At 39.0% G+C, this 16,647-nt stretch overlaps 1 protein-coding gene across 1 annotated transcript in view; it reads right to left on the bottom strand.

Moving 5' to 3' along the window:
* cep162 (centrosomal protein 162) overlaps window positions 1-16,647 on the bottom strand; it is a 134,416-nt gene that overhangs the window by 91,489 nt on the left and 26,280 nt on the right. The window contains exons 9-11 of the mRNA XM_043686982.2: window positions 12,195-12,222; window positions 5,198-5,335; window positions 3,342-3,527 (exon numbers count right to left, since the gene is read on the bottom strand). Coding sequence (XP_043542917.2) covers window positions 3,342-3,527; window positions 5,198-5,335; window positions 12,195-12,222 — 352 coding nt within the window. The remainder of the gene's footprint in view (window positions 1-3,341; window positions 3,528-5,197; window positions 5,336-12,194; window positions 12,223-16,647) is intronic.

The following is a 16,647-nucleotide window of genomic DNA, read 5'->3' as shown; positions in this document are numbered from 1 at the left end:
CAAGAAGATCACAGAATTATTATGATATCTTGCTGAGAGAGATCACAAATCTCTCTCAGCAAGATATCAAATTTTCTGGACTGGCAGAAAAGGAGACTGGAGCTATTTTGCTTGTTGGCTGAAAAGTTCTGAAGCCTGGGAGAGACATGCTAACAGTTTGGGAGACACTAAACAGCTGGTCGTTTTTGCAGTTGTGATCAAATCGTGAACTGGGGTGTTATTTTCTCATTGGTTCAAAAAGACCTCAGGAGAACCAAACCATTGGTACTGTTGTGAGCCAAGAGAAACAAAACGTGTGCAAGTGTGCCTTAAAAAATAACTAAGGAACTTTAAGGTAAATGTTGTTAACAAATAGGACTCTTGAAATACCCTGAGTGAACAAGGGTACTATATAGTGGAACTCTAACTATGGCGTGTCTGTTTATGCAGGATATGATACAAACGCTTGTAGCTTAATAAGACATGCATTCGCTCGATCAACTATTTAAAATGAAATTTTCTATTTTATTTGAAGCATTGTTTGCTTGTTAATTCAGATTTATTTTAATTCAAATCAACAAAGTTTAAAAAGAGAGTGAAATATTTTTGGCAATATCTTCATTTTGAGATCCATAACTTGCTTTACAGTCCCATGGGATCATAAAGGATATACCTTAATTGGGGGCTGTGCAACAAAATTTCACTGGAAACGTCCCTGGGAAGACAGGGTTGTCCTATGATTAGAGGCCAAGTAATTTTGACTTATATTCTGAAAAATGAGAGTTGATCTAATTGAAACATTCAAGATATGGGGTGAATTGACAGAGTGGATACCAAGATCATCGTCCTCCTGCCACGGGAATCTAGAATGGTGGGATGCACTTTCAGAATAAGGGGTCAATTATTTAGGACTGAGATAATAAGGAATTTCTTAACCTCTGGGGTTGTAAACCTTTGGAATTCTGTAATGGAAATGTGTTGCTGGAAAAGCGCAGCAGGTCAGGCAGCATCTAGGCAGCATTTGGAATTCTGTACCCAAGAAGGTTGCATATATTTTATCAATGAATGTATTTCTGGTCTCTTAGGAAATCAAGGGTGGTAGGAAGTCGATGCATGAGAGTGCAGTGGAAGCCCAGAATCAACATGACCATATTGGATGATGGACTAGATTCAATGGTTGTTTCATCTCTACCTGCTTTGATGTTTTTATGTTCTCCTATTCTTTGTGATTAAGGTCCAGATATAATTCAGGTGAACCTCTGTTGCATTTCCTTCATTTCAAATGTTTCTACCTTCTTGTATGCTGGCATTCCAAGTAGAAGGCCCAGCATTCTGTTAGCCTTTTCATTAACTATCTGTGCCTGGATATCTCTGTTTGGCTTGTCCTAAGATGGTTGTGTTGTCCCAGTCAAAGTGGTGTCTTTCCTTATCTGTATGTAAAGATACTTGTGAGAGAGGGTTATGTCGTTTTGTGGTTAGTTGGTGTCCATGTATCCTGGTGGCTAGTTTTCTGCCTGTTTGTCCAACGTAGTGTTTGTTACAGTTCTTGCACAGTATTTTGTAAATGACATTAGTTTTGCTTGTTGTCTGTATAGGATTTTTCAAGTTCATTAGCTGCCGTTTTAGTGCGTTGGTGGGTTTGTGGGCTACCATAATGCCAAGGGGTCTGAGTAGTCTGGCAGTCATTTCCGAGATGTCTTTGATGTAGGGGAGAGTAGTTAGGACACGCACGAGAATTCCTAGAAGCGTGACATTCCAACCGGAACTCTATCAACAAACACATCAAGTTAGACTCCATCTACCAACCCCTGAGAAAAAGAACAGGAAATGACATCACCACAGGAAATGACATCACCAGCCCAAAGAAAACCAAACACATAAATAGAAAGCAGGAATCATGTACAGTGCTTCGCCTGAGGCCCACTGAAGATGTTACCTAACAGGGTGATGAAATGACCATATAATTGGGACTAGATCAGGTTGGGATATCTGGTTGGCATGGACGGGTTGGACCGAAAGGTCTGTCTATATGACTCTATAACTGCATGTATTTATTTGTATCTCTATTACACAGAAACATTGCATGTGTCAAAGACTTTCTCCAATGCAATAAAAAGGTTTGAATGACCAATTATATGGTCATTTCATCACCCTGTTAGGTAACATCTTCAGTGGGCCTCTGGCCTCACAGCGCTAAAGACCCAGGTTCAATTCCCGCCTCAGGCGACTGACTGTGTGGAGTTTGCACGTTCTCCCTGTGTCTGCGAGGGTTTCCTCTGGGTGCTCCGGTTTCCTCCCACAGTCCAAAGATGTGCAGGTCAGGTGAATTGGCCATGCTAAATTGCCCATAGTGTTAGGTAAGGGGTATATGTAGGGGTATGGGTTGGTTGTGCTTCGGCGGGTCGGTGTGGACTTGTTGGGCTGAAGGGCCTGCTTCCACACTGTAATGTAATGTAATGTAATGTAATGTAATGTAATGTAATGAAATGAAATGAACCTTCCCGCTCAGCGAGCAAACCTACAAGCAGAACCTCAACCTGAGCTACAAATCTTCTCAAAACTTGCTGTTATCTGTGCCTGTTTACAACATTTTATAATCTATATACCTGAAACCCAAAGCCTCTTTAGGAAGTTCACAGTTTGAGCTTTGAAATTTATACTGTTTAGCAAATAATTAATATATGGTAACACGTGTGATTTGTGACTTAGTTTTCACTACATGTGAAAAGAAATTTTAAAGACAACTTTTAGATAGCAAGCAGAACATTTAGGTCACAATAGTAAACAAATAGGATTTTTGTAGGAACTCTTTCATTTGGAAGACTCTGTTCACTATATCAATTACTGAATCAGCAAGGACAATTCACATGACTAGAAATCTATTAAGATGTTGAGTTTTCTTTCACAATTTGGAGAACCATGTTCAATACATTCAATAAATGCTCTATCCAGAACAAAATCAAAGGAGTGCTGGCAGGTGGGACTAGATCGGGTTGGGATATCTGGTTGGCATGGACGGGTTGGACCGAAAGGTCTGTCTATATGACTCTATAACTGCATGTATTTATTTGTAAGTCTATTACACAGAAACATTGCATGTGTCAAAGACTTTCTCCAATGCAATAAAAAGGTTTGAATGACCAATTATATGGTTGTCAGATTTGAATATTTTACCTATTCCTGGTTATAAATGTCTGGGCTCTGGCAAATGTTTGGAACATTTCTTACATATTTACAGGAGTTAATTATTGAAAGTATTGTATTTATGTGATTATACTTAACACTTCAGAATTAACTCAGTTAGGATTTATGATTTCACAATAATGTAAAAATCTCAAATTCAAACTCAATTTAATGCTTACCAGATTCTCCTGTAGAAATATTCCTGGTCGAGTCCTTAACAGGGCTCTGAAGATCTTGAACAGAATTGATGATATTTCCATTTTTTATACTTTGCACTGCATCTGTGGCTTCCAGAGACTGATCAATGTCACAATATGCTTGATGCAAAGCCTCAATATCACTATTAGTTTGTCCATAGGAAATATCTGGAGAAAATAAGAAGTTGGAAAACCTTTCAAAATCTATGCGGTAATGCTTATAATGATTTCAAATTACAAAGCCATATTGGTTACTCCGTTTTACAGAATATTTAATAACACCCATTTTATCTAATCATAGTCTATGCAACTTAAAAACAGATAAAAGATTTTCTGTTCCCAAGTACTACACTTTTACCAGGTATGATTTTCCATATTCCCATCCATCCTATTAATCAACAATTACCAGATTATCTAACAAAGTAAGCTAATGCAGCATTTTGTTTAAAAAAAAGTAACATTTGGAATATCTTCAGATTATTATTTTGCAGGCCAAATTTGAATAAGTGTTTTACCTCTGTTTTTATAAGAAACCACTTCACATTTGTTCAATACTTCCTTACAGTCGATGCAACAAATAGCAAACTCAACATTGACCATGAATATGCAATATCAAAATGTTTTGTCTGTGGTTGATTTGTTTTTTTTTTGCTAATTTGTCTTTCTGTCATAGAATCATAATACAGTCCGTCAGGTATCTTTGGTATTAAGGCCAGGATGATATGTTAAAAGATCACTTTGAATTTGTTTAAAACAGTTCCCACAATAACATGTAGAAATAGGGAGGCATTAATACACAAATAAGTTAAAAAAGATTATATATTGAACGATTTTACAGCATTAATAGAGAGAAACTGTGTTCATCATAAACAAAATATGTATTTTAATCAATGTTTTATGCACTACCTGTGAATAACTAAACTTTAAAATGACTGAAAATTATTTTAGAAGTTACGATTTACTTGTTATAATGGTAATCAGTTCAACATAAATCATGTAGATTGGGGAACCGCCTTGAAAGCTTGCAAAAGGGTGCAATTAATGGAAACTCGATATGATGGCTACTTCAATCTGCAGCTCAGCTAGTTCTGTGAATAGGATCAAATTCTAGTAGAGGTCAGATTTTGTTGTTAATTCTAAGATATTGTACGTATCAACTATAGTCCAGTTTCATTATATAATCTAACAGTCCTTTCTTGAAAGTATATACAAATGAACATCAATAGGATATGCATAAGATCACTGGCTATACCTTGATTTGATGATAATGTTTACTCAAGGTTGAATTTCATTTTTAGGTCTTCATGTAAAAGTAAGCTGATTCTAGATCATGTAAAGGCACAAGAAAGTTCGGGTCTGGAGTACATAAGTTGCTTTCTTTCACCCCCCACGTTTCCAGCATCACCCATGACCATTAGGGGTGGCATGGCGGCTCAGTGGTTAGCACTGCTGCCTCACAGCACCAGGGACGCGGGTTCGATTCCCGCTTCGGGTGACTGTCTGTGTGGAGTTTGCACATTCTCGCTGTGTCAGCGTGGGTTTCCTCCGGGTGCTCTGGTTTCTTCGCACAATCCAAAGACATGCAGGTCAGGTGAATTGGCCATGTTAAATTGCCCATAGTGTTAGGTGGATATAGGGTAGGGGAATGGTTCTGGGTGGGTTTTCGGAGGGTCGGTATGTCCTTGTTGGCCCAAAGGGCCTGTTTTCATACTGTAGAGAATCTAATTACGTGTAGGTTAAGCAAAACGTACCTACTTGTTTTTTTAAACACCAATTGATATAAAAAAATTATTTTGTTGTATATACAGTAGATCAGATCATTATCATGTATTACTTACTAGTGGTATACATTTGAGATGCTTGGTCTTGTTGTCCATATTTTTCTTCTGTTGTAGGTTTTATCATAGATCTGTCATCCTCAGATTGTAATAATTTTTGTGTATCAGGAGTTGAATCTAGTGAATCTAGCAGGACAACTATAAATGAAAGAAACAGATATTTATATATTTGACACAAGAAAATCATGTTAAATTTATAAAAAGGAAACATTTTTAAAATAAATTTAATTCTACAAATCATTTCACATTCAGTGAAATGTTTTCAAACAAATGATTTTCTTGTCATAAAATCTGGCTTCAAGTAGCAACACAAGACTCCAGTAAACTCAATTAGATCAGACTTAATTTGTACTTTTGTAGTAAAAGCGTTTAATGCTCAGACTGGGAAAACATTAAATTTTTTAGCTTCCTAATGAGAAAAGCTTCCTTATACCTTTAGGATTTCAAGGCCACATTCCTATTCATGCTCTATTTGATTGTAGATGATCAAACTAAATAGGAATGTATTGAAACTGGAGGAGATTACAGAGATAGGGAAGGACAAGGCCATGAATTTGAAAATAAGTATGGGGTTTAAAAATCAAAGCATTGTTAGTCAGAAAACCAATATAGTCAGTCAACAAGCGTAGGTTTCTCGTACTACAGAATTAACACTATGAAACAGTTCAGAAATTTAAAATCAACCATTCCAACAGTTGTAGATTTACCTGAAAATTGTTCATATTGTTCCGACTGTGTCAATTTGGCTAGATAGAACTGGCCACATCCAAGTGCGTAGTTAAGGCAAAGTGAAAGTTTCATGAACTTTCAGTCAAGTTTAATGATACTGAGTTATTCTAGCTAGGAAATATCCATTTTCCTTGGGAAGAACAGATGGCGACTTAAAGTATCACAGTTGTTTCTATCTGCTTAATTGCATGATGAGAGGATGATGCTACCAATGTAGTTCCTGTTGCTTACCAGTATGATTGATGAACACTTTGCCTAGGCTATACTTGCGCAGTCGTCCCTCCAAACTGTTTCCTTTGCTTTTGGAACTGCTGCATATTTAGAACTTAGCCAGCCCATTTTGTTTATAGTTCAATTCTGATCTTTAAATTTTCTGAATTTCCATGGGGTGGCACAGTGGCTAGCACTGCTGCCTCAGCACCAGGTACCCAGCTTCGATTCCACCCCGGCCAACTGTGTGCAATTTGCCGATTCCATCAATGTTGTTATGGGTTTCTTCCGGTCCAAAGATGTGCAAGTAAGGTGGATTGGCGATGCTAAATTGTCCATAGTGTCCAGAAATACGTAGGTTAGGTGGATTCACCATGGGAAATACAGGTTTACAGGGATTGCGGGGGCTGGGAGTCAGGGGATGGAGGAGATCTGGGTGGGATACTGTCCAGAGGATAGTTGTGAACTTGATGGGCCGAATGGCTTGCTTCCACACTATGATTCTATGATGCCTTTTAATTTGCATTTTTCTAAGACCACTGTTGATAATCTCATGCCCCTTGCTTTTTTAAAAAATGTTTAAATATCGCAATCCTCTAGTTTCTCTGCTGCTTAACTGATAGTTGGAACATGGAAACATAAAATGAAAGGAGAAGGCCATTCACCCCTTCATGCCTGCTCCAACATTTAATATTTAATATGACGGATCATGGATGGTCATCTAACTCCTGTTCCTGCTTTTTCACCAGGTCCCTTGATTGCTTTAGCCAAAATGATCTTATCTAACTTCTTCTTGAAACATTCAATGTTTTAGACTCAGTGCTTTCTGTTGCAGAGAATTCCACAGGGTCACGACTCTGGGGTGAAAAAATTTCTCCTCACCATCGAATTGTACAAAAGAGATGCCATCAAGAGGTGCCACCCCTTCAGCCCATTAAGTCTGTACCGCCAAAAATAAAATACTATATCCACTAGTTCCACTTTCCCACACTAAGCCCTTAGCTTTGAATGTTATTACACTTCAAGAACGCAAAGACTTTTTAAAGGTTGTGAGCTTTAATGCCTCAACTATCATAACAGGCAGCGCATTACAGACCACCATCATCCCTCTAGGTGAAGCAGCTTTTCATCAAATCCCCTCTAAACCTCCTGCCTTTCACTTTAAAATTATGCCCCCTTGTTATTAACCCTTCAAGTAAGGGAACTGCTGCTTTCTATCCACCCTGTCCATGCTCCTCATAATCTTATACACCTCTATCAGGCCCCACCCCCACCTCCCTCAATTTTCCCTGCTCCAAGCTCATCCAACCTCTCTTCATTAGCTGAGATGCTTCATCCCAGGCAACAAACTGGTGAATTTTCTTTGCATCCCCTCCAGAGCAATCATATTCTTCCTATAGTGTGGTAACCAGAACTGCACATAGTACCCCCGATGTGGCCTGTCCAAAAGTTCTGTACATCTCTGACATGACCTCCTTACTCCTATAATCCATCCACAACTGATAAGGCTTTGAGGATGCTTGCCATTAAGAAGCCTAAAACTTGTCCTGCCCCACCTTCATGGATCAGCACACCAAGATCCCTCTGTTTATCGGAGATTCCTCGTGTCTTGCCATTCATTGAATACATTCTTGTTTTGTTTTCTTCCAAAATGCATCAACTCACATTTCCCAGGGTTAACTTCCATTTACCATTAATCCACCCATCTGACCAATCAGTTTATTTTCTCCTGTAACCCAACTCTTTCCTCCACACTGTCAACAACTCAGTCGATCTTTGTGTCATCCACAAAATTACTTATTATCCTTCCCACACTCTCACCTACATCATTTGTGAATATCAAAACAATGATAGACCCAGCATTGAGTCCTGTGATATGCCATTGTATACTAAGTACCAGTCACACAGATGGCCTTCTATCATCGCCTTCTGTCTCCTGTCACTAAGCCAATTTTGGATCCATCTTACTAAGTTGCACCTTCTTTATCAGTTTCCTATCTGGGACCTTATCAAAAGGCCTTGTTGAAATCTACATAAACAAAATCAATTGCCCTACCATCCTCCCGCTTGGCCATCTCCTCAAGAAATTCCACCAGATTTGGTAGGCTTAGAGAGACAATTGCTGGTGAATTTAACTTGAAGATCACCATACCTCAGGTGAGGGGCAAGGTTGAAAAGATGGAACCTGCATGATGACCTCAGTCGGTGGGAATGGAACATACTCTATTAGCATCACTGTACATCACAAACCAGCTGTCCAGGCAACAGAATTAACCAACTCACACATCATCTTAGTCCTAAATTGCCTACTCTGTATCCTTAGACTGTGGACCCCTGGTTCTGGACAATGGTCATTGGGAACATCAAGTCTTGCTAGTATTCTATGAGATTCCCCACACCTCATTCTTCTGAACTTCACTGAATATAGTCTTAATTAATCCAGTCTCTCTTCATACATCTGTCCTGCCATCCCAGGAAACTTTCATTACACTTCCTTCATATCATTCGACAGATCAGGAAACAAAATTGCATTCAATACACCAGGTGTGGTCTCACCAAGACCCTGTACAATTTCATCGAATCCTCTCATTATGAAGGCAACGTACCTTTCGCCTTCTTCAATGCCTGCTGCACCTGCAGGTGTACTTCTAGTGTCTGGTATACAAAGGCACCCCAGGTCTCATTGCACACCCCACCTCAACTTCTCAATCTATTACTATTCAGATAAACATCTGCCTTACCTGGTTTTGCTACCAAAATGGATAACCTCATATATATCCACTTTATACTTCATTTGCCACACATTTGCCCACTGACTCAACTTCTCCAAAATGACACTGAAGCACCTCTTCACAGCTCACTCATCCACACAGATTTATGTGGTCTGCAAAATTGACCATATTACATTCTATTCCCAAATCTAAATCATGAATATATATTATGAATAGCTGGGTTCCAAGCACTAACCTACCATTTTCCCCACAACTGATGTCAGACTAACTGGTCTATAATTCCCCGTTTTCCCTCTACCTCCTTTTTAAAATAGTGGGGTTACATTAGCCACCTTACAATCTAGATGAACTGATCCAGAGTCTATAGAATCTTGAAATCTGACCACCAATGCATCCATTATTTTTAGGGCCACTTTCTCGAGTATTATGGGATATAGATTACTGGGCCCTGGGGATTTATTGGTCTTTAAATGCATCAATTTTCCCAACACAATTTCCTTTCTAAGACTGACTTCCTGTAGTTCTTCCCCAGGACCCAGTGTTCCCCAACATTTTTGGGATGTTATTTGTGTCCTCTTTTGTGAAGATAGAACCAAAATATGTATTTAATTGGTCTTCCATATCTTTGTTCTCCATTATGGCTTCCCTTATTTCTGACTTGTAGATCAGATGTAACATCAATCGCTGATTGCCTGATACTTGATTTAGTATGTTTATATACTTCCTATCCCCTATCATCTGATACGAGGACATTGTCTGCCCCTACTATTTAATTCTGAACAGCAATAAGAGTGAACCCTTAACTACTCTCTCCAGAGATGCTGATTGACACGTTATATATATTGAACCTCTCTTTTCTTGTTTCATATTTCTGGTCATTTACTTTTTATCCTTTATCTGTTTGCTTTTTCAAACTTCTCACTCTTCACCTCTGCCAGAAGGAAATGAAGATGATCAATTTATAGAGAACCTTTGGATTATTTTTGTGGAACATTCCCTGTTAAGTAATGTTCCCTTTGGAAGCAGAAAACATTTGAGTAAAAAACTTTGCAAAAACAAATTATTTTGGTAAGTATGAAATTAATATTATGTCTTAAAGGGCAAAGATTTACACAAATATAAAAATATTCAAACATACTACGCAATTTCACAAAAGAAATTAGACAAATAGAGAAATAGATATCAATCCATGGTTAGAAAGACAGGGATAGTAACTGAAATACTCAAAAGATGAGTTTTTAAGAAAGTGTCTTAAGTTTGAGAATAAAGGAAAAGTGGAATAGTTTCAAACATTCCATGGAAATTTCATAGAAGAGAAACACAATGGTTGAAAGCACCATTAAGCTTTGGAAGTGGGAATATGAAAATTGCCAGAATTGCACAGAAGAGAATGCAACATAATTGTGGAGGAATGCCAACTTAATAGAAACAAGTCATACTGAATTTATAGTAAGAGAGAAACTTAGAACAATCATCACCACTATGTTAATAAGTACGGAGCAAACTATTGAAATTGAAAGCAGACAAGTCCCCAAGGCCTGATTGCCTACATCCTGGGGCCTTAAAGGAAATGGCAACAGAAACAGTGAATCCTTTGGTTTTAATATTCCAAAATTCCTTGGATGCTGGAAAGATTCCAGGACACTGTAAAAATGCCGACATGACACCCTTATTCAAAAAGTGAGGAAGGCAGAAAGTGGAAAACTATGAACCAGTCAGTTTAACAAGCGTCGTTGGGAAATTGTTGGAATCCATTATTAAGGAATTAATAACAGGACACTTAGGAGGTCAAAATACAATCCTTCAGTCAACTTGGTTTTATGAAGAATAAATCATGTTTGACTAATTTGCTTGAATTCTTAGAAAGTGAAACAAGCAGGATAATAGGGATGCCGCAGATGTTGTATATTTCTGGACTTCCAGAAGATATTTGATGAGGTGCGAAACAAAAGATTAACAATGTAAGAGCATTAGGGTTGGGAGTAGTTTATTAATTGGGCAGAGGATTGGCCAACAAACAGAAAACAGGTAGTTGGAATAAATGGGTCCTTTTCAAGTTGGCAAGACATCATGGATAACAGGGTGCCACAGGATTCGATCCTCATGCCCGAATTATTTCCAATTTATATCCATGACTTGGATGCCTAGGGATAGAAAGTACCATAGTCAAATTTGCAGATGACACTAAAATTGGTGGGAATGGAAGTTGCATCATGGGAATAAGAAACTTACAAATGGATGTGGATACGTGTGTGGGGAAAATTCACAGATAAGTGTGAGGCTTTCCATTTTGCTTGGAGTCCTTGTGCATCAATTGCACCCAACTAGAGTGCAGGTACAGTAGGTAATAAAGGAAGCTAAATGGAATTTAGGCATTTGTTGTGAAAGGAAAATTCTGGAAGTGTTGCTGCAACAACACAAGAGTCAGACCTCACCTAGATTATCGTGAACAGTTTTGATCCCTTACTTGAGGTGAATGTAGATGTATTGGAGGCTTTTCAAATGAGGTTCACTGGATTGATTCCAAAGATGAGAGATTTGTCTTATGAAGGCAGATTGAGCAGTTCAGGCCTATAACTGTCTTGAATTGAGAAGTATGACAGGACATTTAATCGAGACATATGAGATGCTAACAGGGATTGACAAAGAAGACACTGAAAGGAAGTTTTCTCATATGGGGAAATCCAGAATGAAAAGGTCATAGTTTTTGGATAAGAGGTCACAGATTTAAAACAGAGATGAGGAAAACTTAATTGTGTAAAAGCATTGTGAATCTGCAGAATTCACTACTCTAGATTGTGGGGGATCGCTAGGACATTAAGGAGGAGATAGACCTATTTTAAAATTGGTAATAGGTTAAAGCGTTATGGAGAGCGGGCAGGAAAATAGAGTTGACGCCAAGAACTTTAGTCATGATGATATCAAATGTTGGAGAAAGCTTGAGAGACTGAATTGTTTACTCTGAGTCTGATTTCTTATGTCCTTATGTTTATGGCAAGAGTTTTGAAAGAAATTGTCTTTAGATATTACAGATCATAAAACATTGAGTTGTTATGATAAACTTGGGCCTGATCCTGAGTATGCTTTACAATGCATAGGAATCAGAAGGCTGGGACAAGACAATGAATCCAGGACGAAAGTAGCATAGAATTTGCCACAACAAACTAAAATTGGGCCCACATTTTCATTGTTAATGAAACCTGCTAGAATTCAGTTTGAAAATAAATCCTTACATCAGTAAACATTAAAAGACGACCAAAAGCATTAAAACAGTGCTCTTTGACATAAATGATTCTTCAAATGTACATAAACAAAGACAGACTTACCTTTTGCTAGCATACCAGGCTCTGTTTCCTTAAAAATAAATAGCAAATAATCTTGATTATTCCAAGCTGCATTTAGTGTTTGAAAGAGTTCTAAAACTTTTATTCTAGACCTAGCTTTCAAATGACTGCTGATCCAAGTTTCTCCAAGAGTGGGATATTAAGGATATTTCTTATTTCTTGGAGAAACATGTACAAGGAAGGAGGTATATGATGTGTTTTAAGAACTGAAAAGAAGAACCGTTAGTGATTGGAATAAGTAATTTGAAAATTCAACATCTACGCAAACTACTTTTATGCTGCACCTTCAGCATAATGAGACACCTCAAGATGCTTTGCAGGAACATCTAAAGCAAAATGTGAAACAGAGCCACATAAAAAGTGATACAAGGACAAATTGCTAAAAGCAAGGGGAATAATAAAAAAAGATGTAGGCTTTAATGAACATTGTAAAGGTTTCAGAAGAGACATTCTGAGTCAGAGCGATTAAGAGGGGGAAGTTCAGAGTTTGAAGGCATGGTCATCAATACTGAGCAATTCAAAACAGCAACCCTCAAGGCAATCACACAAGTAGAAAAGCATAGAAACACGATTCTCAGCTCAACTGGTCCATGTACTAGACTGAAAGCTCCTCCCATCTTTTCTCACTAATCTCTCAGTGTAAGCATTTCTTCTTTTTGCCATCAAAGGTTTAATCGATAGCCTCTAGTTATTGCTTGTAAACAAATCATAAATTAACACAGTGAAGCTTATTAACCTATTATATTAATTCCCTATTATAGAATCAGAATGCAATGTTGTTCCTTCACCAAGTCTGGCAGATGTTTCTATATGTTTATCACACCAAGTTTTGATAACCATACGAAATGTGCTTGTTAATAAATTTCATTTATGCTCCTTATTACTGTTTTATTCTGAAATAATAATTTTTACTTATATTATTTTTGCAAATCACATATCCAGAAGTGCGCTCATACAACCAAACATTTTTCTTTTTAGCTATTAACTGCCACCATTAGATCACCAGCATACCCAATCAGATGTCTGCACGCAAAGCCTGTTCAGGGCAATGTAAACTATCAGAAATGAAGGAGAGATAGGAAGAGGGAGCTAAATCAAAATAGATTTGCAAGGGGAACTCAAGACCTCTAGTCGCCCAAATAACATTATTACATAACCTGCCTCCCAAACATGATAACTGAAGTCTGAGGCCTTTTTATAGAGTTTATTGAATTTCCTGATTGACAGTCATTAAATATTGAACTGCATAGTCTGCTTTTTGCCTTCAACCAAGTCTCTACAGATTCTTCGACACAAGATTTGCTCGTTGAACCTGACCTATTACTACAGAATTCGAACACTGTTGAAAACAAAAGAGACGCCTTGTTGAAAGTTTTTGTGTTGCATGCATCAGGATAGTTCTCAAGAATAAAAATTCAAGAAGGAAGAAACAAAGTTTTTACTGCAAGAAAGGAGAGTGCGGATTGGTTGGCAAGTGGACTCTAACTGCTGAAGCTGTTGCTGTGGAGAATACATCAATTAATGCTGACTGACAGTTAACAGTAGCTTTTGTTTAAAGTTTAAACCAGACAGCTTGACTATCATAGCTGTCACCCAAATAAAAACCAAAAGAACTGCAGATGCTGTAAGTCAGAAACAAAAACAGAAATTGCTGGAAAATCTCAGCAGGTCTGGCAGGATCTGTGAAGAAAAATCAAAGATAACGCTTTGGGTGTGATGATGCTTCCTCAGAATCTTTTGAACCAAGGTTGTAATAAGATCAACAACACAGTGGCTCTGGCAGAACTCAAACTGAGCAGGCTTTTATTTTGTTGTCTGAACTTGTCAGCAGTTTCCATTTCCGAACCATAAAGGTTTCCCTCTACTACTTCTGGTAATAAAACTTTGCACGTGTACTTAGTTGATTAAAATTAAATGACTGTGCTACTTCATTGCCAAACCAATTCTACTGCATTTAAATTCCTCTCAGAATATTATTTACCTCCAATTAAATGCTGACTCTTCCCTCATCCAGCTTCCTCCTCACAGTTTTTGGCCAGAGGACCGAGGTACAAGCCCCACCTGCTCCAGAAGTGTGTAATAACATAGCTGAACAGGTTTGTCCGAAAATATCAAAAATACTGAGCCCTCTGAGTCTACAACTGGAGGACTTTGCTCTTCCTTCAGTGACAAAACTACAATCTCAAATGTCATTGAAATCTGCCTTCAAGTTCATTTAAGAGTGCTGGGTGGAATTATTCAAAATATTGTGGGGTAAGGGAAGCATTTCCACCATAGGGCTCTATTTTTAGACAAGTTTAAATGACCAACAAGTATCATTTACATTTAATGTTCTATATAAATGTATTATTTCCAGTTTTATCTGGAACTGACAAATGTGAAAATACTATGTCACCTAAACCACTTTATTTGAAACATTATAAAGACACATAAAAACAGTTAACTGGAATGCAGTATTAGCGAGTTTTGAGAAGATTTGTAGCTCAGACTGAGATTCTGGATGTAGGTTTGCTCGCTGAGCTATGAGGTTTGTTTTCAGATGTTTCGTCACCATACTAGGTAACATTATCAGTGAGTCTCCGGATGAAGCACTGGTGGTATGACCTGCTTTCTATTTATGTGTTTAGGTTTCCTTGGGTTGGTGATGTCATTTCCTGTGGTGATATCATGTTTTGTTCTTTTTCTCAGGAGGTGGCAAATGGGATCCAAGTCACTGTGTTTGTTGCTAGAGTTCCGGTTGGAATGCCATGCTTCCAGGAATTCTCGTGCGTATCTGTTTGGCTTGTCCTAAGATGGATGTGTTGCCCCAGTCAAAGTGGTGTCCTTCCTCATCTGTATGTAAGGATACTAGTGAGAGTGGGTCATATCTTTTTGTGGCTACAAGTCTCTTCCCTTGTTCACACTAATTCCTCCTACCAACTTCCCATACCAGCTCTCTGTGCTGCCTCCTCAGTCCTTCAATATACCTCACTACCTTTACCCACATGCAGCCATGCCACCTACTACAAATCTCATTCATTTAGCCCCATCTTGCTTATGACAGGAGATGACAGCTCATCACAGGACAAGAAGTATGGGTGACGATTGTCCGACATCAGTTTCCTAATATCCAATCCTTGACAGAATCCTGGCCCTTGCAGAAGATGACTCACTCAGGGATGCAGAAATATTGCTGCCAGTTAAGTACCACTCTTCATTCCACAGCAACTCTCACATTAATCCTGCTGTCACTCTCAATTATTGCATACTATTTATAACTACTGGATGCTATACCTTCCATCTTTTTCCCATCAGGATATGCTAACCTGCCCTTAACTCTGTAGAGAAATGCCCAGCTCCCACAGAAGTCCCCTTGAGGACATGAGTACGGAAGCCTCAGTGAAAGTATCAGCAAGGCTGCCACCTTCACCCTCCACCAGCTCAGAAACTAACACCTTGGGGTGGAGCAAACTATTGACAGAGAATGCAGGTACACAACCTGATAAGCAGCGGACAGCAACAGCTCTGCATCTAGCAGAGTTAAGAAAGTCAGGCTGGCATTTGGAGGACTGCCTGCAACTACGTACCCGCTTAGCCACAGGTAGGAGATGACCCGGAGGTGTCAGCATTCAGGGACTTCATCTAAATACACAGGGCTGCAGCAGCAGCAGATAGGCATATGGGACACAATGGCCCTCATGTCCCAGAAACCACATCAATGCAGTGAACCATGTGACCTGCTGCCTCCGTCTATGGACAGGTTGCTGGCTGTGATGGAGAGTCAGGCTCAGCACCCTCAGAGACTGTTGGAGATGCTCATACACCAGCACTCTATCACCCCACCCATGGGTCACAAAAACCAAAGACATGGTGATATGGAATCCTGACCTCAGTCCAGATGTCCCCTCATCATGAGGAGAGTGTGGTGTCAGGAGGCACCCAACCAAAAGGTAGAAAACCCCCCTCAGAAGTTACCATTTAGGACAGAAGTGGCTGAACTTTCCACCTTCAACCTGCCTGCCTCCCCTGATCCAAGAGGGGCAATCTGACTCTGGCAAGAAGACTGTGACATATTTGGCCTGTTTAGACTCCAACTCCCCTGGAGCGACCACACCAAACCTCCAGGGCCAGTAAGCTCCATTTCTGAGCAAGCTCCTCCTGTCCCAGCTGGAAGTACAAAGACATAAGGGAAGAAGAAAATGTACTGAAGGCACTTTGATACCATGGATGAAAAAGACTAGTACATCACTCTCAGTTTCTGCATAAATATTCCTAATACTAACTTTTGTATGTTTCTCTGTAGGCTCGAAACACAGACACTAACACACACTCCTACACACACACTCCCATACTCTCACATGCATCCTCTCACAGACTTAGACCACTTTACACTCCCACACACACACACACTCACATATACACTCTCTCACAAACATTCACAACCCCCCACCCCAGA

This window comes from Chiloscyllium plagiosum, unplaced genomic scaffold (genome assembly GCF_037043375.1).
Source record: "Chiloscyllium plagiosum isolate Xiang-an unplaced genomic scaffold, Cpla_swu_hap1 HiC_scaffold_3, whole genome shotgun sequence".
NCBI classification, from domain to species: domain Eukaryota; kingdom Metazoa; phylum Chordata; class Chondrichthyes; order Orectolobiformes; family Hemiscylliidae; genus Chiloscyllium; species Chiloscyllium plagiosum.
The sequence above is the reverse complement of the archived record's forward strand: the minus strand, read 5'-3'. Positions and strand labels throughout refer to the sequence as shown.